General features: G+C 45.0%; 1 protein-coding gene across 3 annotated transcripts in view; it reads left to right on the top strand.

Annotated features, from left to right (window-relative positions):
* The first annotated feature begins 854 nt into the window (after nucleotides 1–854).
* Nucleotides 855–23,074, top strand: part of TMEM147 (transmembrane protein 147) — a 69,752-nt gene continuing 47,532 nt past the window's right edge. Inside the window, exons 1-2 of one of the 3 annotated variants that reach the window (XM_085615884.1) lie at nucleotides 855–910; nucleotides 10,699–10,891. In XM_085615884.1, the coding sequence (XP_085472010.1) occupies nucleotides 10,815–10,891 (77 nt within the window). In that variant the 5' untranslated portion in view covers nucleotides 855–910; nucleotides 10,699–10,814. Of the gene's footprint in view, nucleotides 911–9,818; nucleotides 10,003–10,698; nucleotides 10,892–23,074 lie in introns of those variants that run through there. The other 2 variants (XM_085615883.1, XM_085615885.1) reach the window with 2 other exon arrangements.

Below are 23,074 nucleotides of genomic sequence, written 5' to 3' on the forward strand. Positions count from 1 at the left end.
CCTCGCGAGACGAAGAAAACTGAGAACTATTTACAGACAGGACCATCTGCCATCTCAATCTTAAATTAAATGTCCAAAGAAAGATGTATCCCCTCGCCATGTTTTGTTATATAGAGTCACAAGAACCTTTTCCGAAATATCAGAATATCAGAGTGCTATTTGCATTTCATTCCAGCCTCTCTGTTATCTCAAGACCCCGCTAAAATTACTTTGTTTTTTCTGACAAACACAATCGCCTACTCAATAGAAATTGTAGCCACCTTGGGCTGTCTCCGGTATTAAAAAACCCTAGACTATAGGGAGCGAGTTGTGCTCTTGGGCTTTCCTCATTATTAACAAAACCTTGGAATCACGGAGCGAGTTGCGCTCATGTGATCAACCGCCCGCATCGTTAACAATGCAGACCTTTCAGGGCAAACACATGTGATCTTAACCACGCCTTGACCCCACATTTCGGACGGCCAAGTCTTAAACCCAGGAAGGATGCTTTCTCAAGAAGGACGCTTTCTTAGCTATATGCAACCCACGTGGGGCCGACCCCGCCCCCGCCCCCGCCCCCGCCACAGATAACGCTCTCATTTGCAATGAGGAGACACACCCACGATCAGGCCCCCATCTGCCTCAATTAACACTATTTTCGCACGGACACTGGATACTTGCAATCCGGGTGTGCGACAGCTTTACGATCTCGCTGAGAGCAGGTCAGGGATTTCTCTGCATATTTGTACTGATGCATTTTGGGACACCGGATCCCATTACCTGGTAGACACTTATTCAATCACACAGGTAATTATTCAGAACAGCCCAATTTTGAGCACTTTAAAACCACGCTTTCCTCACATTTCATTTGTCGCCAGGGAGGAGAGAAGCACACATATAGGTGCACCTACAGGAGACACACCTTGATGCAGTAAGTGGATGACTGACATGATTGTTTGAAATAAGAACATTTTGTGCACATTCTGGAATTGAAGTTTTAAACTTTTTCAATTGTCTGTTCTTTATTCCTTTCCGCATTTAGTGTTTGACTACAGGGGTCATCATTTTTTGTCCTTCTACCATGGGGAATTTAGGTTTATGTTCTAGGGTAAGATTAATACTCTCTCAAGTAATATGGCTAAAAAAGTATGCACAGATGAGTGTTACACACATAGTCACTCACCATTAAATACGAGAAGGCAACGTATTAATACTATTATCAACAACAAGCACTTTATACAAATTATCTTAACATGCGGCAGCTTTTATTTGTGACAATTTCCAAATTTTATTATATGTGGCATAAATAAAACAGTGGAGACTTACGACCTAATCGGAAGTCTGATAAGTCCATGTCTTCGGAAAGGAAAGAAAGATATTGTTTTACTGCAGACACTGTGGAATGCTCCAACCATTGTTAGCACAATTTCCCCATCGAATAGGTAGTAATAATACGTTAATAAGCGGGAATAACGGGGATTCGGTCTACTTGCCTCAAACCCAGGTGTGGAATTTCAAGAAATTAGCATGACAACCATTTGTGTCTACTGGCTCTATCACATAGCTACTGTGCTGCAATTAGAAAACCTAACCTCACTACGTGAGCACAGTGATATATCAGAGATCACTGGGATTAGAACTGGGCCCCATACCTGGCATATGCCGTTAGCTGGTCTGCATCTCAGATTTGCACAGAGCTGGTGCACTCGTCCTGGGACCATTCCTCTGCTAGAAATTCTCCTCTCTATTTTCTAAACAGCAAGCCTTGGCTTATATAAGAAATGCCATGCTAGAAAACAGCAGCTGGTTCTCTCTAAACTGACTATGTGTTAGAATATGTTGGTGACTGACCATATAGCAAACAAGCATTTGCAATGCAATCGGTCTCGCCTTTGGGACCATATATGAATTTACCTATGAAGCACATTATTGTGGGTACAGCAACATTTACTGTTTAAAATCACACTTCCTGTGACATAGGGATATACTATGAGGTGCAGCCAAATCACAGCCTTAATGCACAGAGCAGATGACAGCAATGCATAAGTAAAAACAGTGACAAACACGTCCTAATCAGTTTCACACAGGTCTTGAAGTGGAATGAAAGAAGTCAGAGGTTTTTAAAAATTGCAATTAAAATTCCGAGCATGCACACATTTCTACCAGTCTCTCTCATGGTATCATGGAGCAGACAAAACAGCTGCTTTAAAGACTAGCTTTGCAGGAAAACAATATTAAAGGCAGGAGGGATTTGCCCACTGTGGAGTGTTTAGATACTATAGCACCGCTCTCCAGCAGGTTAGCCTGACCTGGTACCACAGCTGGAGGGTGGCTAACCGACTGCTGATTAAAGGAAGTAGCAAAGAGTGCAGTGTCTGATGGCACTGTGCATCCAGAGTGAGGTAGAAGCAGATATTACAAACTAAAATGAACAGCATTGCCAATTCCTTACAATTCACAAGTGGATAAGCCTGCCACACTTATGCCGTACAGGCAGTTCACCCCAATTTATATTCAGATTTGAGTTATGTGATCCAGACCCCACCAAAACATTTGTGAATCCAGATCCTATGATCCATCACTGACCTCTGAGAGCTTCTCTCTACCTCGACTCGTGCTTTTACCTTCAGGTAGTTCTGGTCTTTCACTCAACAGCACTTTGCATGCTGACATTTTTGGGCCTCTACTTACAATATTAAAATATAAACTCCAAGTCCAAGAATGCAAGCTGCAGTTGGCTAAAACTCCAGCACTGATTGAAGGTGTCACACTTATTATGAAAGTCGTTGGCAGCTGCGTGTTCACCCTGGAATCAAGGCACATACAAGAGCTAGGTATTGCACTGTGGCTTGTACACTGCAGGGTGAGGCTGTGGTGTAGGTGTGCTATATCATTTGCATGGACAAATAAGAAGTTTCAAAAAACCCTTGACGCCATCTTTATTGCGTGCAGAGATATAGATAATTGTTAGAAGTAGTGCTTAATTTGTGAGGTGCCCAAATTTCTGCTCAGATGCCCGCAGCAAATTCAATTAAACATTGGTACACCGAATGCCAACGCTGATAGTCACAAACCTACTTAATGTCTCTAAACCATTATCCGACGATAGTCTTAAGCCACTTAATGTCTCTTTGATCCATTACCCTACACTCACTTACCCTTTATCTAACTTTTGCAGGTTCCAGTATTCTCACTTTGTAGCGGTTTGTCCATGTTTGCCTTCCCCCATCTTTCAGATCGGTTTGTTTTTTCCCCCTCTCTTGCGCTCAGTAAGTACCTGATGAGGAAAATAAGTACCAGTGCTACCGGCTGAAATTAAGCACGGGTTAGAAGACTGCTTACCTGTCTATGTGCTTTTCTGCATTAGGAGCAGCACTGCAGCTTTGTATTTTACTTGTCTTCTCTTAACAAGCGATCAGTATTATCAAATGTAATGATGCATAGAAACAGTCTTATATACACCTATGGCGTCTTGTGAGCTAGAGATGACGGGACCCTTTTAGTTCTTGACGGACTCTATAGAACAGTCACGCAAGTGCTTGGCCGAGGGTGATAGAATTCATAATGCAGACTGTTCCGTTAACAGTTACATGCTGAGGAATAAAGACGTGTAATATCAAGCTCCGTGTGTGGCGTGATCATTTACACATACCCGGGCTGGGGAGGACACTACAACTAGCGATGAGATAGGGGATTACGTAAACCCAGCGACCTGAACAACCGAGAGTGCTCTCCCAGAGAGCTTACCCTACTCCAGAAAACTACTTGTACGTAATATGTGCACCTCAATCGACGTGAAAAATCAATGGTGGGCGTATGTGAAATCAAAGTGCCACACCAGCCAGAGCAAGGCCTGTGTAGAAACTGTTTGTTTGATGTCAGCTAGAAATTTGTTGGTAAAGTTGAGACAAAAGATAATGTGCCACAGCATAACACAGAGCTGTTGTTCATACAGAACAACAATGCTAAATGCAGCAACCACAAGACACAGAGACGCGTTAAAGACAGTGATAGTCGAGTGTACGTAAAGTGCTTAAGGTGGAAAACATTTCTAACACAAAGAAACGCTAAAGGCAGTAGAAACCAGGTCCAATGCAAAGAAGTGAGAGAGGGGAGGACCTGTGCCAGACACAAAGCAGCTACACACTGCCAAAGAAAAGGACAGCACCTCCCAACCAGAGAGCGGGCACGACGATCTAAATGTTAGCACATGGCTAGTGCTTCACGAAGGTGCCGGTCCAAGTGGGCAGCCAATGCTGCCAAAGCAGGCTATGCTTTCGACAACAGAAAGTTCCACAGATCATGATGCTGTTGCACTCTTAAAACCACCGCCTTCCTTCAACACCACCAAAAAGCAGAATATTGGCGACTGATGAACTGCCTGGATTGAAGCTTTCGATGATTTCATTGATGTGCTGGAAGAAGTAAATGACAAATGATCATTACATTTCTAAAGATTTTAGCAGGAGAAGGAGTAAAAGAAGTGATAAAGAAAATACCATACAGTGGTGCAGTAACGTACTGTCAAATCAAAGAGGTGCTAAACACCAAGTTCAATCCAATGCCAAAGGTCCACTATGAAAGGTACATTTTCAACCAAGAAAGGCATAAAGCTGGAGAAACAATGGATGAGTTTGTATAAAAATCTTGATTCGCTCATCAAGCATTGCAAATTCAATGAGTTTAATGATGACGAGGCCATGCGTCTCAGAGTAATAAATGGTTGTCCCTACAATTCCTTCAGACAACGAATGCTTAAAGAGACACTCAGCTTGGAGCGAGAACTCATGGCTCCTAGAACTTAAGAAAGAGCTGACAGACAAGCAGGTAACATGGAGGCCAAACAACCCAAAATGAATCAGTGCTAAGTGTGAAACGTAAGTCTAAACACAAGGTAGAAGGCCATAAAGTAATATCTCCAAAGAAAAAGAAGTTGTGTTTACGATGTGGATTTTCCTTTCCACATGAAGGTAAGTGCCCCACCATTGTACAGATATGCGAAAGCTGCAGGAAAAAGAACCATTTTGTAATGGTTTACAAAGTGATGGAAAGATCAAATGCATCACGTCGAGAATACAAAATGAATGTCATGAAGTTCCAGAGACATTCCAATCACACCCACAAGGCCAAGCAGTAACATCAGTTGAGGTAAGTAGAAACTGAAAAACGTTGATTGTTGTCAAATTCTTCGTCTAAAGGTTTGTCATCGTCATTATCAAGCAGCAGTGAGGAAGACAGGTGTGCAATGTCAATGTTGACTGCTTGACGACAAGCGCATGTAGGATTAACTTCCTGCACGGGCAAATGCTGGTCGAAGCTAGATCGACAAGTGAAATTGTGAACTTCATTTGGACACTGTCGCGAAATCACACTGAAAGTTAATGGGTGCTCCGTACCTTTTATCATAGACAGTGGTGCGTTGATAAACATAATGCCAGCAGAAAAGTAGAATGTACTGTTTCCAGTGCCCCGTTTAACCACATCGAAAACCAAAGTGTATACGTGGGCTGCTTCGACACAAATGCAAAGTTAATGTTTATTCATAGCAACTGTGAAGCATAAAATGACAAAAGTACAAGCACCAATTTATGCCCTGCAAGGGGATTCCCAAGTTCATGTTTAAGCACGGCTTCTGAAATGAGGATGATTTACGTAAACTACAACGTCTATGCCTATCATGAGATAGTGAATCAATTTCTATCCTTATTTCAGGGACTGGGAGGACTTATGACCATGAAGGTGTACTTCACATAAATGAGGGCACCTGTCCTGTTGCTCAACGACATTGTCGAATTACATTTCACTTACACGACGGTGTTGAGAAGGAAATTGAGACATTATTAAACATGACATCATTGAGTGATCCACTGGTCCGACGTCATGGGTATCACCCACATTGGTAGTTCCAAAGAAGGATAGTGGAGGAGCTGTGCGCATCTGCATTGATATGCTTCAAGCAAAGGCGATTTTCGAGAATGACATCCAGGTGCACACACTGCTGACATGATTACGCAACTGAATGGAGCCAAAGTATTTTCCCGTCTTGATTTGAACTAAGGGTATCACCAACTCGAATTGGAAGAAAATTGCAGGTACATTGCTAACTTTTTGACTCATGTTGGTTTATTTAGATTTAAAAGGCTATGTTTCGGAGTGTCATCAGCTGCAGAACTCTTACAGAATGTCATTCGCAGCATCATATAATCACTCACAAATGCTTTCAATTACAATGATGACACACAAGTTTTTAGGGCCACATGAAAGGAACATGATAAAGCTCCTACACAAGTGTGTCATATACTTGCTGATGCAGGTCTCACTTTAAATGCTGAAAAGTGTGAGTTTCATAAAACAAAACACAAGTTCTTCAGACATATTTGTTCTGATGGGGGTATGACTTAATAAAGTACAAGCATTGTCATCCACTTTTCTCCCACAATGCTGTGTTCCTTCCTTGGTGTGGCCAGTTACTGTTTAAGTTATATACATGACTTTGCCACTGCACGTACCCAATTGAAAGGCTTAACAAAACAAAATGTTCCATTTCTATGGTCACGTGCATGTGAACAAAAACTTCAAGAAAATCAAACATGCAATTGAGAACGCCACTGAAATGGCACACTTTGATCTGAAATTGCAGAAGGAGGTTGTTGTTGATCCAAGCCCATCCTTGCCCAGCACACTGGAGATCACAATTGCATCACATCATGGCTTATGCTAGCAGGAGGTTGTCATCCACCGAACATGACATGACACAACTAGAAAAATAAAATCCCGCTGTGGTGTCGGCTTGTGAACATTTTCATGTGTTCCTGTATGGGAAGCATTTCCTGGTTGTCACCGGCCACCAAGCATTGCTCACCATTTCCGGGAAAATTCTAAAGCCAAGATGCCCCCACGCATTGAGAGGTGGGGGTGTGACTGCAGGAGTATGATTGTACGATTGTGCATCATCCAGGAAAAGGATCAAAATCCTGCTGACTACTTAACACGTGTACCAATAACGTGTCTTGGCATCATTTATAAAGCGCTGATGCTTATGTTAACTTCATTGTGAAATCCAGTACACCTGCTGCCATATCAGAGGAACAAATCATTGCTACAATGGCCACTGACAGAGATTTGCAAATCCTCAAAGATATTATTGCCCATTAATCTTGGAGAAAGCATGCTCGACTTCTTCATGATGGCAAGGAATACCAGAAATTCAAAAATGTGCAGGAAGAACTTTCAGTTACTACGGAAGGCATTATATTACGAGGCTCGAGAACTGTCATACCTGAAAGTCTGAGACAACAAGTCATTGAACTGGCATGAGGGACATTGTTAAATTGATGCTACTAACGAGCTCTACAGGACCTGGTGTGGTTCCCTCTTCTTGATGAGAGTTGAAAAAGAATTAAGGGCCTGTCATTTGCGCAACTGCTCTTCACCCAAAACAACCCTACATCCATCATAAATGTATGATCCTCTAAAGCATGCACGGGAAAAGATTGCAATTGTTTTTTTTTACCTTTTCACAATGGACATAATCTACTAGTTATTGTTGATGAATACTCTAGTGTTATCCTCATGGAAAATCTACAATCAACTACTTATGACAGTCATTTAGAGATTAGAAAGTATTTATACAATACAGCGTGTTCCTTTGATTTTGAAATCTGACAATGGCACGCCTTTCAATAGTTGAGAATTTACAGATTTTCTCGCTAATCTAAATGTCAAGCATCAGAAAAATCACAAGTATCTGGTCACAGGCAAATGGTTTTGTTGAGAGATTTATGAGCAACCTCAAAAAGAGCGTTCAGCGTGCTGCGCTGGAAGAGGTGAACTCAAATCAGTTCTTCAGTCAAGCATTTCACGCATACAGGTCAACTCCTAATATCTACCATTGGTGAATGCAATGCCACCTTATTGTTTGGGAGAGCCATAGCAACCAAATTGCCACAATGGACCACTGAAAGATCTATTGACAGTGATAAACTGTGAACTACAGATTCTTCTCACAAAGGGAAAATGAAGACCTATGCGGATGGACACCACTGTGTTTGGAGTACTGTGTTCAGAAGAGATCAAGTCATTGTCAGGCAGAAACAGAAACAAAAGTGATGCTCCTTTTAATGTTGACCCTCAGAGGGTTGTGATTAGTAAAGGACAGTGACTGCTCACTGTCCTTGAAAAGTCCATTGTGCGAGGTTCTTTGCATTTCAAGCACCTACCTCGACATCGCCAACTCTAGATGTCAAAGGTGAGACTTATCGACTTGATAATCCGGAGAACCCACTCACTGTACCAGTGTCCCTGTTCTCAATGACAGTCATGGACACTTCTCCAATATCTCCGCAGACTTACATGACAAGATTTGTGCGATTGATTTGCTCACCAAAACTACTTATTGAAGAGTTTTGATGTATGTGGGCCAGATGCATCAAAGGGTTTTGCTCATTCTGTGTCTTTGGGAAAATGTGTTTATATGGCCCTATATGTATTATTTGTACTTTTTATTTAACAAAGAGGGAGATGTGGTGTCTTGTGAGTTAGAGATGACGGCTCCTGTATGTTCCTGACGACTTTGTAGAACAGTGACCTAAGCACTTGGGCGTGCGTTATAGAATTCATGATGTAGTGTTCAGTTAAGTTACATGCCAAGGAATAATAATGTGTAGCACCAAGCTTCATGTGTTCATTCACATGTACCCGGGCTGTGGAGGACGCTACAATATTGTGTCTATACAAGTTCTAAAAACTGTACCTATTTGAGAACATGTGCCATTTTTTTTTAGCTATCTAATTTACTAGCGGAGGCCACATTGATTTTGCTGCCCCAACTATTTTCATCCCAGTCTGACCCAGCCACCTGCCTCAGTTATCCCGCTTATTTATAGGAGAGAATGTAGCATAAGGGCCAGAGCTACCGACTTTGGAACTAGGTAACCAGGTTCGAGTTTCTACATCCTCTGATTCTGGGAAAATCACTTAATATCCCAGTGTCTACATAAAAATATTAATAATATGCCCTTATATAATTTAACTGGTGCACGTGTAAAAAGCTCCCCTCCAACAGCTTCTGGTCGAAGTTCACGCTATACAAAACTGCAACTTGTCCACCTCTACTCCCAGGCACGCAACGCCCCTTGGGCTCACAGGGCTTCAACACCCCCCACCCCCCATCCTCGTCGAGTGTCAGCCAGGAGCTGAGACAGCTTCTCGGGCGCACACAAAGCCGCACCCGAGTACTTCACAGGTCTTTGAAAGGCAATTTACGAGTTAACGAGGCTTTGTTGTTTTTTCACCCCTTCATCTCAATTCTGCTGGAAGAATTAGACCCCCCCACGAAATTGAGAATGTGGTCCGTTGGCTTAAACTGCCGACTTTGGTGTAGGAAACCAGGATTCGTGCCTCGAGGTCGCGTCCACATCCTGTGATTCTGGGCAAATCACTTAATCCACCCGTGCCTGAATGTGTAATGTAAATCCGGTGCTCATGTAAAACGCTCCAATACCTTCGGGTCGAGTTCGCACTATATAAATATGCAACAAAAAAAAATGGCACTATTTGCGCCTCTGTCTACTCTCTCCCCTCTTTCCGGTCCAGAAAGGCAAGCAGCAACAGCTCAGCCTTGCCTGCACAGTTTATAATAGGTTGTCACCGACAAACGTGAGACTAAATCACCTCATGAGACCCTCCATGAAAATAAAGTCTCTTGCCATCAGACAGAAGGACGAGGACACATGCACGAGAGGATCCAGAGCCAATAAGCACTTCAGAAATCTGAGGGACCACTGTGATTTGCTAGTGTTCCCCCAGTGCTCCAATCCTATGTCACCTTACACATGAAGGCATACTGTCTACTTTCAGACGTCTCTCAGACTATGTTCAGCCGTGGTATTGGTTACTTTTTGACCCGGAAGCTCTAAAACGAATGACATCCGAAGATCAGCGACACAGATAAGGCTGAATTCACATAAGGACAGACAGATGATCACCGTAAGTTACCTTAACGAGTTGGTCGATGTTTGACTGGTTAGTTGAGGGCTTCTGGTGCATATTTGCTCTTATCAATGTCCACCGTTTCCTTTTAAGAAAAATAATAAGACTGTTTATCACCCTCGTGTGTTACAGAAACTCTGTGACCTGTTACCACTCACCCCTTCTCGTTTATAATTGTAATGAATGATAAAATGTTGTCCTGATCGTTTTTATCTATACACGTTTCAAAATTAAATACAAATATTCAAAACATAATCATTGTACTATATACTTATACATAACATTGCACACATTGGATTATGGTTGCACGAAAATATAAGGATTAAGAGTTTACATTTTGAATATTGTATTGTTTTGTATGGTGATGTGTTCTTCCTGAAAGCATGTAGTGAAAGTGCGTTACCTCGTATGAAACTTGATCGTCCCCCAAACCAAACTTTTAGATCCGATAATGTTTAGTGTGCTATGTGGACTAGCCTATTGGGATACTTCCTGATAAACTGGTGCTATCGAATTAACATTTATGCTTGGCAAGAGCCTTTTATAAGCCTGGTGTCCCAACTGTGATTGAGTGTCTTCCAGACTCATGTTTTCGCAGGCACCGGTGGTCTGGGTTTTTCCCTGTTTCCGCATAGGATTGTATACTAATGGTCATTCTTCTCGGATGGCGAGTGTGCTTCTTCTTTGATATTTTGGCATTTTAATCAGTAATTGTATACATTTTTCCAGGTCCGATTGCCGTAAATACCTGCACGGGAACACCTGATGACCTGCAGTTGACTCTTACAGCGGGCTCTAGGCTCCTTGATATCTGAGGAACAAAAGACTCGTCAACAACCGAGAAAATGACCCTCTTTCATTTTGGAAACTGCTTTGCTCTGGCTTATTTTCCATACTTTATCACCTACAAATGCAGTGGACTGTAAGTACACCATTGAAAACTGTCAAGAGTGCTGTCAATGAGCAAGGAGACCAGAGGTTTTGTCACAGAGTTGGAGCCTTTCACTTGTAGTACTTCCTTAGTAGTGTGCTGAAACACTTAGCGCTTGATTTATAGGTGGGGCTTTTCATGTCATTATTATATCATTTATGTAGAGACTGTATTGCCCGAAAGCCAATTGAAAGTCAATCAATCAATCAAGTGCTCATGCTGACCCATTCACAGAGGGTGGCTGGGAGAAAAAGAAAATACTAGACCCTAACAGAGGAACAACTCAGTAGAAAAAGAGTAAAAAAAAAAAAAATACGGTATGGAATTAGGTCTGCTCTTATTCGTTTCTTTGCAGGCAGCAATAAGCCTGATCCTTAAATTTGACCCCAAGCCAAAACCTTACCCAGCGCATTCTGGCTCTAGCAAAGATAGAATCAATTAAAGGCTCATTAACGTTTTAGTGTGGTGGAAGAATAGACACATAGGCACAAGAGTTGCTGGAGGCAGAAATCACGCTAAGCGAGGTTCACGACGCCATAGTAAAATTAAAAACAGGAAAGACTGCGGGTCATATGACATTCCAGCCGAGTTTTATAAACGCTCCAGACGAGGCAGCGGTCTTATGAGCGTTCAACAATGGTGGCAGTGCCGAGGCAGGCAACTCCATCGGGATGTGGATATCCCTTTCTTACAGCCTTTTCATGGCGGGAACACCGACTTGAAAAGGTTGTCGGAAAGGGATATTGAGGACCCAAACAAGGCCCACTCCCGTCATAGGCCACTGAAAAGTGGCACTGGGGGCACATGTACTGCCTCCACTTACCTCTGCACCGTGTGCTATGCACAACATGGTGCATGGACGTGCAGGAGTTGCTGTATGGTGGCGGCATTTTCTGCGGCCCTTTATCATAGGTGCAGCATGCCACCACCGTGGTTCTGACAACTTTACGACTGCCAGCCCGGCGGTTGCATCGAAATGCGGCAGTCCGACTCCTGTATGCTTGTTGGACGGTCTCCTGACCGCCGCAATAGCAGGTGGTGGTCTGACTGACTGCCATCCTAATCATGGTTCATATGTTGAAACAAAGTTTTTGGCCACCATTCTGGCCACGTGTCTCTTGCAGATCATTACATCACTGATCCACCGCGACCAGTCGATCCACCGCGACCAGTCGATATTTATGCTCGGTAGATCGACATGCCGTAACCTCAGATGTAAACTTGTATGGTTATCAAAAGGACAGGCCTGATTGCCTCCCCACCCTACCTAAATTACTATTTGAGTTCCAAAAGGTACGCTACATATGGCCCTGTGAGTGTTTACCAAAATCAACGAAGAGTGAAGGGCTTTGTTATTGGATAGAGGCCCCCCCCGGATATCACTCCAGAACTTGCAGCGGTTTCAGTATAATGGGAGGTTGGCAGTTCCAGATTCCCAGATATCGAAAGTTATTACTGGACTGCTCACTTAATTGCTATCAATGACTAGATATATGCCCCTTGGGACCACCGGACATTCTGATTGGAACATGCAGGGCTGGAGAAGCACTCATACATACACTGCCTATGCCCAGAGTCTGGCCCAGGCGATACAAGTGTCCCTGTCAGCATCCATAGGTAACAAGAACACTGGGATGGGCACACACGATTACCCAAAAAACCCAGCTCTGGAAGGGGGCGTTGTGAGAAGTTGGCCTGGTATATGCTGTCCACTTATTAAAGTGGGCACCTTGTCCAAACAACTCTTATGATGTATGAGGTAAAAGATAACCTTTAGAAAGCTATTCTAATGGTAGCTGTGGAGAACAGCCTTCAGGCTTAATCTTAAAGGAATGTAAAGCAGCTTGTTTTACCAGAATATCACCTTTTGTATTAACTAAATGAAAGGAGAACCACACAGTAGTTATAAAAATATGTATATTTATATAGCGCTCTCTAATATCCTCTACACGAGGATGCAACACAAAGCACACAATACTTTCGTAAAGAAACAGTTGTAAGTGGCACAATACACAGTGGGCTCCGGGGGAGACCAAACCATATACTATAATAGTGGTATAAGAACCACAACTTGAGTCAAGACAGTGTCTAGAACACGTAAAGTCATTGTGACCCCAAGGAACCACTCAAGGTGAGTAGTTAGGGACCCCATGAAGGACGGGTGGAGTGTGCTAACTCGACCACGGGCTCCGTACAATTCTATGGGGGAGTCACGGTTACAATTATAAAGGTTAAGGGCCCTTCTCGGTGGACTTGGGGGAAACCATTTGGAACTTAGGCGGTTGGAGAGCCACCCCACCCGTGGATACCTGAGTTATCTATCCCAGGGAAGCCGGGTGCATAGGTCGGAAAAGGTGTCGGAAACCACCATTGTTTTCAATGGGGAGCTTCATAAAAGTGCTGCTGCTGAGAAGGAAGAAAGTGTCAGATGGAATCCAAGGGTCGAAGTCCAGAGTGTCCAGACGGTTGAAGGTCCGTGGTTTCTTGTTGAGAATCTTGTCCTCGTCAAATCTAAGATCATACAGCCGGGTAAGCCCTTATGCAACCACAGGAGAGGGTTGGACAGATTCAGGGGACCCTCCTGGGGGGGAGGGGGTCAGGACAGAGAGGATGTTACTCCCATGTCCTTTGTCCAGTTTTGCACCAGAGCAGGAGCCAACAGATCCCGGGACTGGCTTGAACTGGACTATGCACAGGGACACTAAGTGTGCCCCAGATACAGACTTTCATGCACTTTGGTAGTGCACCCACCCAGCCCCAATACACTAAATCCTCCCTGTGACAGGATGCTGATTGTCCTGCCTTCCCCTGCTCGAGCTTGACTCAGCAGCAGGAGGGCAGAAATGTATCTCTGGTCGGCAGCAACCATTTTGTGTTGTCCGGGTCGAGAAGGCTGTCACCGGAAAGACCAGTGACCCCACGAAGCTTGCTTCAAAAGGGTGGATTCATACCTCCACACTGGTTACCGGTGTGGAGGTATGATTCCAAGGTGTTTGATAACAAACACGACAAGTTTTGTGTCAGCCATTTTCGAGAGAGCATTTACCGCGAGGTTATAATGCACCTCTACCTATATGTCTGGCTGAGTCACAGACAACCCGGGAGAATGGTCTCCGAAAGCTGCAGAGGGGCTCTGCTCATGCAGGGGCACCCTCTCACGTAAAACCCAGCACCCTGCCTTCAGGATTGTAAAGGCCTGCTATAGGGGTGACTTTTACGTTTTAAGTATAGTGACCTATAGATATAGTGAACCTATAGCTAAAGTACTTGGTGCAAGCACCAGCTTACACAGGTTGCAATGGCAGACCTGTAGTTCCATTCTGCATGGCCTCTCATGGGTGGCATAATGCATGCTTCAGCACATGGGAGGCCTCTGGGTTACCTATGCCCAGGGTACATGTGTACTATAAAATAGGGACTTATAAGAGTACCCCAGTATCCAGTCTGGAGTGTACCACAGTACATAGCATAACATTTTAAGGTGAAAGCAGATAGACTGGGGTCCTGATTAGCAGGATCCCGGTCAGACACGTCAAAAACAGTGTAACATCCAACAAAAAGTGGGGGTAACCATAAGAAGCAGATCCTACTTTCCTACACGCGTGGTTCACGGAAGTAACCAAACTTTGGGGCTTTGGTAAATGGGACACAATGAGCATCTCTAAAATGGGGATATCCTTGAACGGGACACTCATGACATTCTCCTCAGTTCGACGGGACTATCAGTTACACCCAACACAGTTTTTAAAATATACTCAGCTACACCATGCATAGCAAGCAGAGGGGTTGAACAGGATGGACATCCCGGAATATGCCCCTCTTGAGTGGTGTATTTTAATGGAGGGATCCCGCAGAGGCAAAAGATCTTAGACTTATAGAACTATAAATAAAGACATGCAAGACTCACTGTGACAGCTGAGAGAGATGGACACGAGATCTGGGTGCCATGGAGGACATTGACTGGGAGACAGCATAATGAACCCTTGTGAGGTTGCGATCAAAGTGTGCCTACGTCTCATCCAGGTCAAAATTCTGCATAGAATTTATTATGATATCTGTCATCTACATAGCATACGGAGCGGCCCCAGACCTAAGTGGCAAAGATGCTCCAAAGCCATGGGTTGCCACATGCACACAATATGGGAATGTCCACACACTATCCTACTGAAATGAGATCGTCCGGTAACTCTTGCATATGCTGGATGCGCCTCTCCCACTTGATCCAAGATATATTCTACTAGGAATCCCCAACAATATAGACCTACCTTGATTTAATATTCTGTTTAGTGCACAGGGTCTAGTGGTGGCCAAAATAGACATAGCGAGGTACTAGGGTGCCCCAGAGACATCCTCCATGCATGAATATTGACAAGGAATGGATTTTTAGCCATGCATGAATATTGACAAGGAATGGATTTTTACATGGCAGTCGAGAAAGTAACCTACCGTAGTAGGGGCTGCCCCGTTAATTCCATAAGATCTGGGGATGGTGGAGGGCATATTACGGATTAGACATGGTGGGTGATTGTATTGATGCCACAAATGGTACAGTGGATGGAAGGGTCCAGGTGGCTTGAGATGTATGTGATTTGGCCAGCTATTTCTTCCTCCGAGGTGTCTGCTTGTGTTGGCTACCTGTGCTTCTATGCCTGGATGTATGTAATGACCATTATGTAATTGAAGCTGTGACCCTGCAAAATGTATTTACTGAACTGGGTGCCAGTTGCGCATGAATGTCCTTCTTTTCTTTTTGTTATTTCAAGTGCAAAAAAAAAAAGTATTAAAATCAATCAATCAGTCTTTATTCGATTTAAAAATACAATCATAAAAGACACAAACATAGTACCTAAAAACATACATTTCAATAAATACATTAAAATACCTTATTAAAAGAACCTTGTTAAAAAAAACATTAAACACTTCAATGGACTGACATATAGTAATAAAAAGATTTTTGGATTAAAATTGTCCCTGGTGCAGCTTAGAAATAGGGAAAACCCAAACACTGAATTCATTAGAGACCATCAAGGGTGCGCTTGATTGATTTTCTCCGCAATGCCCATGCCCAGCCCAGGTATTTTGCCAATGCGACAGAGACTAATGTCAAAGAGCTAGTGCGCAAAATGCGTAAAGCTACAGCGCTGCTCCTTGTGCCGAGGGATCTACACATTGGTGTAAGCCAAACACGCCTAGGAATAGCAAATGCCGGGCAGACAAACAGAAAGTGGGGAGATGTTTCAATCGCAGCCCCACATGCAGGGCACTGCAGTTCCGAGTTCATGGCCCACCTTCCAGTCAAAAATCTAAGAGGCAAAGAACCAGCTCTAAACTGGAAATAGAGTTTCCTGTCGCCCACATTAGTCACCACATCCCAGTATTGTTCAAGATTGGGGGAATCTTTGAACTCCAAAAAGTTCCCAGACATCCCTGATGCTTTACTCAGAACCTGGGAATCAATTCTTTCCCAGTATGCTATTTTAAGAGAACTTTTTGATGGAAACTGGGCAGAAGCTGGGTCGGTCCACATCCCTTCCATACCCATGTCTTTTAAAGACGCATGCAAGTTCTTCAGCCACTCAATTTTGTGAAAAACATCAGATTTTATAATGTCATTCAGGCCCTTGGCATAGTGGGAAAGTTCAGGAGTAGTCCAAAGCCTCCGCCAGTATAAAACCGGACGGAGTCTTGCAATATCCTTAATGGACCTCCTGCCCAGATCATACCTAAGTGGGATCAGAGGGGTGCTCTGGGGAAGACCAGTAATCCTACGCAGGAATTTGTGCTCCACATTTATCAAAGTCGCTAGCTGATCAAAGCCCCAAAGTTCCGCCCCATAGAGGACAGAGTTTAGGGCCTTTGCTTCATAAACTTGCAAAACCGGGCTTATTGGTTTCGTGAATGACCTACTAAATTCCCTGGTCAAAGCACCAGTTATCTGCTTAAATCGTAGGGAGGCCATTTCAAGATGTCTGCGCCATTTATTATTATTTGAAATTTGCAATCCAAGATATGTAAAATTGGTTACTAATTCTAAGGGTTGCCCATTCATGAACACTCTTTTCCCTTGGAAGCTGCTATGAGGGTTAAAGGCCATAAACTTCGTTTTTGCCACATTAACCTCTAAACCATGATCAAGGCAAAACTCATCAAACAGGCGAAGGGCTTTTTGCAGACCATTAGATGTTCTGGATACGATAAGCGTATCATCTGCAAACAATAATATGGGGATGGAAACACCAGCCAACCTTGGAGCGTCGGTATTAACAGAGAGCATAAGTTCAACTATCCCATTAATATAAAGTGAGAAGAGCGTGGGTGCCATAGTACAACCTTGTCTCACACCACGCTCAACCGGGAACTCAGATGTATCTTCTCCCGCCCCACCCCACTGGATCCTAGCATAGTTAGACTCGTGCAGACGCATCACCATTGTCAGGATTTCTTTGGGGAGACCTAGCCTCTCTAGGACTGCCCACAGCCGGTGTCGTGGTACAAGATCGAAGGCAGCCCTTAAGTCAACAAAAGCTACATAAAGACTGCCGTTCCCCAATGTCACCACCTTCCAAAGGAGCTGGACAAAGTAAAAGACTTGGTCCACCGTGCTGGTTAGTTTCCGAAAGCCAGCTTGGAAGGGTGACAGAATGTTATTATCATCCATCCATTCTTGTATTTGGTTCAGGACCATCCTCCCTATCACCTTCTGAATGGAATCGATGAGGCTAATTGGCCTATAGTTTCCCGGGAGCGTCCTGTCGCCTTTCTTGAATACAGGTATAATAACTGCCCCCCTCCAAGATTTTGGGACTGGCGCGCCTGCAGCCACAGCGTTAGCCAATAGGGTTATATACTTGCTCCAGTTATCCTTATTGTGGAGAAAGACGTCCGAGGGAACCCTGTCCTGGCCGGGGGCACGTCCACTGGTAACTGAGCATAGAGCCCTACTGGCATCTTGGATGCAAAAGGGACCCTGGGAGTAAAAAACATAATTTGGCACCCAAGCGAAGTTGAACAAGATGCTACAAGCATATTGAGGTTTGAAATATTGTACCCACTCTGCCTGTGAAACGTAGTTGGAGGGGCTATCAGGCCGCCCACCACTGCCCCACTTAAGAATGTTCCAAAATAGCCGGGAATCTCGGGTATGGCAGGCGCTTTTTAAATCAAGCCAGTGTTGCTCATCCCAGTTTTTTTTGGCCATCCTTACAGCTTTTTTGTATGCTAGTCTGGCGGAGCGGATACACTCCTGTCCACCATTAGACAGGGCTTTCACTAGGTTGGACCTAGATTCTCTACAAGCACCGTCATACCATCTATTTTTCTTAGTTGGAGCCTTATTCGTGTTCCTCAAGGGCTTAGAAAAATAGGAACCTATTTCAGCAAACAACTTCTCATGGCATGCAGCAACTTCAATATTGCCTGGGTCTTGGATTAGCATACCCTCAAGCTCAACAATAGAATCAACTAATTTGTTATCTATATCGGCAATGGCCAGGATGTTATGCTCGAGCTCCCCCCACTTAAGTCTACGCATGTTATTTGTTAGAGTTACCTCAGGCAGGCACGGAACCATTCCACCAGCTATTAAGCGATTACTAAACCACCATCTGTGCGCTACACAGATAGGGTTATGGTCGCTCTCAACTCTAACCTCAACAACCATATCTAAAACTGGTTGCCATAGTTGCAAGCTACATAAGACATAACCAATCCTGCTAGAATGACGACCATTGTCAAAAGTCTTCGCCCCTTGTTTATCACCTGGCGTCCTCCCATTCAGGGCCCTCAAACCATGCTCAAAACAGAGAGCATTAGTCTGGACAATAATCTCAGTCCACCTTTTAATTGGACTGAGGTCAAGCGCAGGTACCCCCCACAATTGGTCTTCCACAGCTTCGTTGCCCCACCCAGAGTCAGGGTCTAGGAGCGGTTCGAAGGTGATATTGAAGTCCCCAGCTACAACTATTCGCCTCCCACCTGAGTGCTGATCAATAATGGAGACCAAGAGAGCCAAAACCTGGGAGCCTGTCCTATTGGGGTCCCTCAAATACAGATTGTAGATATCCAAATCACCGAGGGTTCCAAGTGACACCCTGACTAATTGAATATCTTCGGACCCAGTAGGTATTGCAAAAGCCTTAGGAAATATGTCCTGTCGGACCCAGATTGCCAGTCCTCCCTTAGGACGTCCCCTTAGACCCAGGATTGCGGGGACATAGAAGTTCAAAAATCCCTGTAGGAACTGAGGCTCGCAGGACCAGGTTTCCTGGAAGAGGCAGACATCAAAGTTGCCTATATAGCCTAGCCAATCCGGTGAATCCATTTTTGATTTTAAGCCTGCAATATTCCAGGAGACCATAGACCCCCCCCCCTCCCTTCCTTGGCCTTGGACGTGAGCAGAGTGCGCACACAGCTGCTCATGTCCACGTTGTGATTCCATAGACAGATCAGGGGTTGTTACAACTACATCTACTATCTTATCCGCCCCGGTAACAGGGGAGTAACGTAGAGGTTCGTTGGACTTGGGCCCTCCAACAGGGATACTTGGATTAGAGGTGCAGTAAATGACTGCGGCCCAGGTGTCGGTCAGGCAAAAGCTACTGAGGAGCACAGATCATTTGCTTCCCAATTTTTCAGAGGTGGACTAAATCCTACAGGAATATTGGGGTAAGAATTGTAAAAAAACCCTAGATCATGTACCCCAATTTTTGACTGGTCGCAAGCCAGTCGGGAGTCACAAATATAATGCACTGTACGACTATCTCCAAAGTTGACAATAATGGAGTCCCCTGGGACATCTTTGGGTCTTGGACCTACCCAACTAACCCTTCTAGTGAAGAGGATCTTTCCATCCAAGTGATTAGGGAGCGGTCTGTTCCTATTTAACCAAAACGTAACTTTGTTCTTTAGTTGTTGGTACGATTCCAAAACACCTTCCTTTAGTTCTGGGACTCCAGTCAGAACAGCAACATAAGGTGTACAGGCAGGGGGCAGATGAATATGAGCCCTAGGCGATATACTGTTTTTAACCCCAGGTTCCAAGGACCTTTCTTTGTTCATAGACTTTTTTCCAGCATTAATACTGGGCACACTCGGAAGGTTGTCTCCCAAATTATCAGTACATTGGTTAATAAAATTAGAATTATCAGTGACCTGTGCCTTGGGGAGAGCGACCTCGGGTAAAACCCCATGCACTACTTCATTAACAGAGGATGCCAGCGGGAGAGTAGGAAGGGTAGAGGACACCCATACAGGATTGTCCCTTACCTTGGTAGCTAGTTTAATAACATTTTTAAGTGAGCAAAAATTATCCAGAACAGTTTGTTCTAATCTATCTACCTTCTCACTAACTAGCTTAACCCTTTCCAGCACGGGAAGAATCAGAGAACGGACCATTTTTTCTATTTCGAGAACCATATTACTCGATTGGGGCTGGTCTGTATGACAAGTAATATTCCCACTAGGAGATAAGGGAACTTCGCCCTGTGTTGCCCCCATTGGAGATTTTCCCATAACATTAGGGTGTTTGGCCTTTCTCCCTCCCTGGGACCCCCCTACTCGTTTCCTCTTGGCATTAGGGGGATTTACAATTCTTTTACTAGCCCTAGTCTGTGGGTGGGTTAAAGCTAATTTATTAGAGATAGGGGGGCTGCGAGTTGCTATCGCAATGTCACCAGAGCACCCAGGAGCATCACACACAACACTGCAGGACTGCGATGTGGAAGGACTTGTCCCAACATTCTCCTGCAGAGCTAGTTCGCCCCATTCTGGACCGCTATCTTCAAAGGAGATTTGGCCACTGCCAGAATTCCCAAGGAGGAGCGTCTAGCTTGCGCTAGCTCTACAGACAAGCGACGCTCAGTTATAGCAAGTTCATGCTCTAGACATGATACAGCTCTTGTAATGAAATGGTCAAGAGTACCGGTCACAGACCCACCCCCACCGGTACGTTTACCTTTGGACGCCATTTATACTAAGCATTCAATACTAGAGCCAATATGGTCGTTAACCTAAAAAAGGTCAATTAGAAGAAGATAAAATACAACTCCACTAGAACAAAATACTAGCTGTGCAAGATGAGCGACTATAAAGCAAGACAAGGAGATGCAACAATCACTTTCAAGTCCAAACAAGAGTAAGTGCGCCCTTCTACCTTGGGTATAGTGTCACAACAGCGTTAGAGATGTGGCCCAGTCCAGTCAGGATCGGTCAGAGACGGGCAAGGACGGGCCCGCCCTTGGCCCGGGCGCTGCCCGCGCGCGTCCCGCGCTGCGTAGTGCCTGGGGGGTTTATGAGCAGCCCGGGCGCTGCCTGATGACGTCAGCGGCAGGCGCCCGGAGCTGGGGATGCTGGGGTTTGTAGTCTTGGAGCCTCACGGCGGCGTCCCAGGTCGAGTGAGAAAAGGAGCGTCTCTCCCCTCAAGATGCCGTTCCCCTCACGGCGAGCCTTTATCTGGTAAGTGCAGGATAAGTTTCAAAAAGCGCGTCCCGCGCTGCGTAGTGCCTGGGGGGTTTATGAGCAGCCCGGGCGCTGCCTGATGACGTCAGCGGCAGGCGCCCGGAGCTGGGGATGCTGGGGTTTGTAGTCTTGGAGCCTCACGGCGGCGTCCCAGGTCGAGTGAGAAAAGGAGCGTCTCTCCCCTCAAGATGCCGTTCCCCTCACGGCGAGCCTTTATCTGGTAAGTGCAGGATAAGTTTCAAAAAGCGCGTCCCGCGCTGCGTAGTGCCTGGGGGGTTTATGAGCAGCCCGGGCGCTGCCTGATGACGTCAGCGGCAGGCGCCCGGAGCTGGGGATGCTGGGGTTTGTAGTCTTGGAGCCTCACGGCGGCGTCCCAGGTCGAGTGAGAAAAGGAGCGTCTCTCCCCTCAAGATGCCGTTCCCCTCACGGCGAGCCTTTATCTGGTAAGTGCAGGATAAGTTTCAAAAAGCGCGTCCTGCGCTGCGTAGTGCCTGGGGGGTTTATGAGCAGCCCGGGCGCTGCCTGATGACGTCAGCGGCAGGCGCCCGGAGCTGGGGATGCTGGGGTTTGTAGTCTTGGAGCCTCACGGCGGCGTCCCAGGTCGAGTGAGAAAAGGAGCGTCTCTCCCCTCAAGATGCCGTTCCCCTCACGGCGAGCCTTTATCTGGTAAGTGCAGGATAAGTTTCAAAAAGCGCGTCCCGCGCTGCGTAGTGCCTGGGGGGTTTATGAGCAGCCCGGGCGCTGCCTGATGACGTCAGCGGCAGGCGCCCGGAGCTGGGGATGCTGGGGTTTGTAGTCTTGGAGCCTCACGGCGGCGTCCCAGGTCGAGTGAGAAAAGGAGCGTCTCTCCCCTCAAGATGCCGTTCCCCTCACGGCGAGCCTTTATCTGGTAAGTGCAGGATAAGTTTCAAAAAGCGCGTCCATTAAACATTAAAAAGAACGGAGGAAAGGAATTTGATAACACAGAATATTGCTTTTCAAAATTACCACAATGCTCTGAAATAAAGAAATGCAAACAGTATCCAGTCAGAGAGCAAGGTATACTAATGGCATCCTGTGGGGAACTATGTAGCTTGTTTCCCCTCCAAGCATAGAATGTTAGACTATAAGGTATGGAGTAGCCTGCAATAAGACCGTAGCACTAAACCTACTCTGTATGTGTTCTTTTGCAGATTGCTATATCAGTGCTTCTCACTAACAGCAATCCCAAAATATTTATTTGATTCAGTCTCTTGTTTTTTATAACCAAACACAAGGAACACATCAAAATTGAACAATGTCTTCTACATACAGCACCTATATTTGCCCCAAAAATATTATTCTTAAAATGGATACATGCATAAGTATTTCTGTTGTGGAGCAGTTGTTCTAACATCGTGCCAAATGTTAAAAATTGTCTGCCTGTGTGCATGTGTCATCTAAAATCCATTTTTAGGTTGAAGTCTTTTTAATGATTTAACAACAAACCAGATGCAATGAGAAATGAAACCCAGATCCTGGGTTGGCAACCATCTGAGTGCTACGCAGAGCATCAATTTAAAACTGAAATAAAACTTCCTGCAACCCGCCCGCCCCACCCTCCTTCTATCTCCTCCCCCGTTCAAGCTGCTTATACATGAAAGTGGAAATTGGGCTCCGCACATTCCTGCTCAGTGTGGTGGTGTATGGGTTACATCTTGGTTCAGTTCGGGAAGGCGTAAAAGCCGCAGGAATCTAGGG

Source organism: Triturus cristatus, chromosome 7 (genome assembly GCF_964204655.1).
Source record: "Triturus cristatus chromosome 7, aTriCri1.1, whole genome shotgun sequence".
Taxonomy (NCBI): Eukaryota; Metazoa; Chordata; class Amphibia; order Caudata; family Salamandridae; genus Triturus; species Triturus cristatus.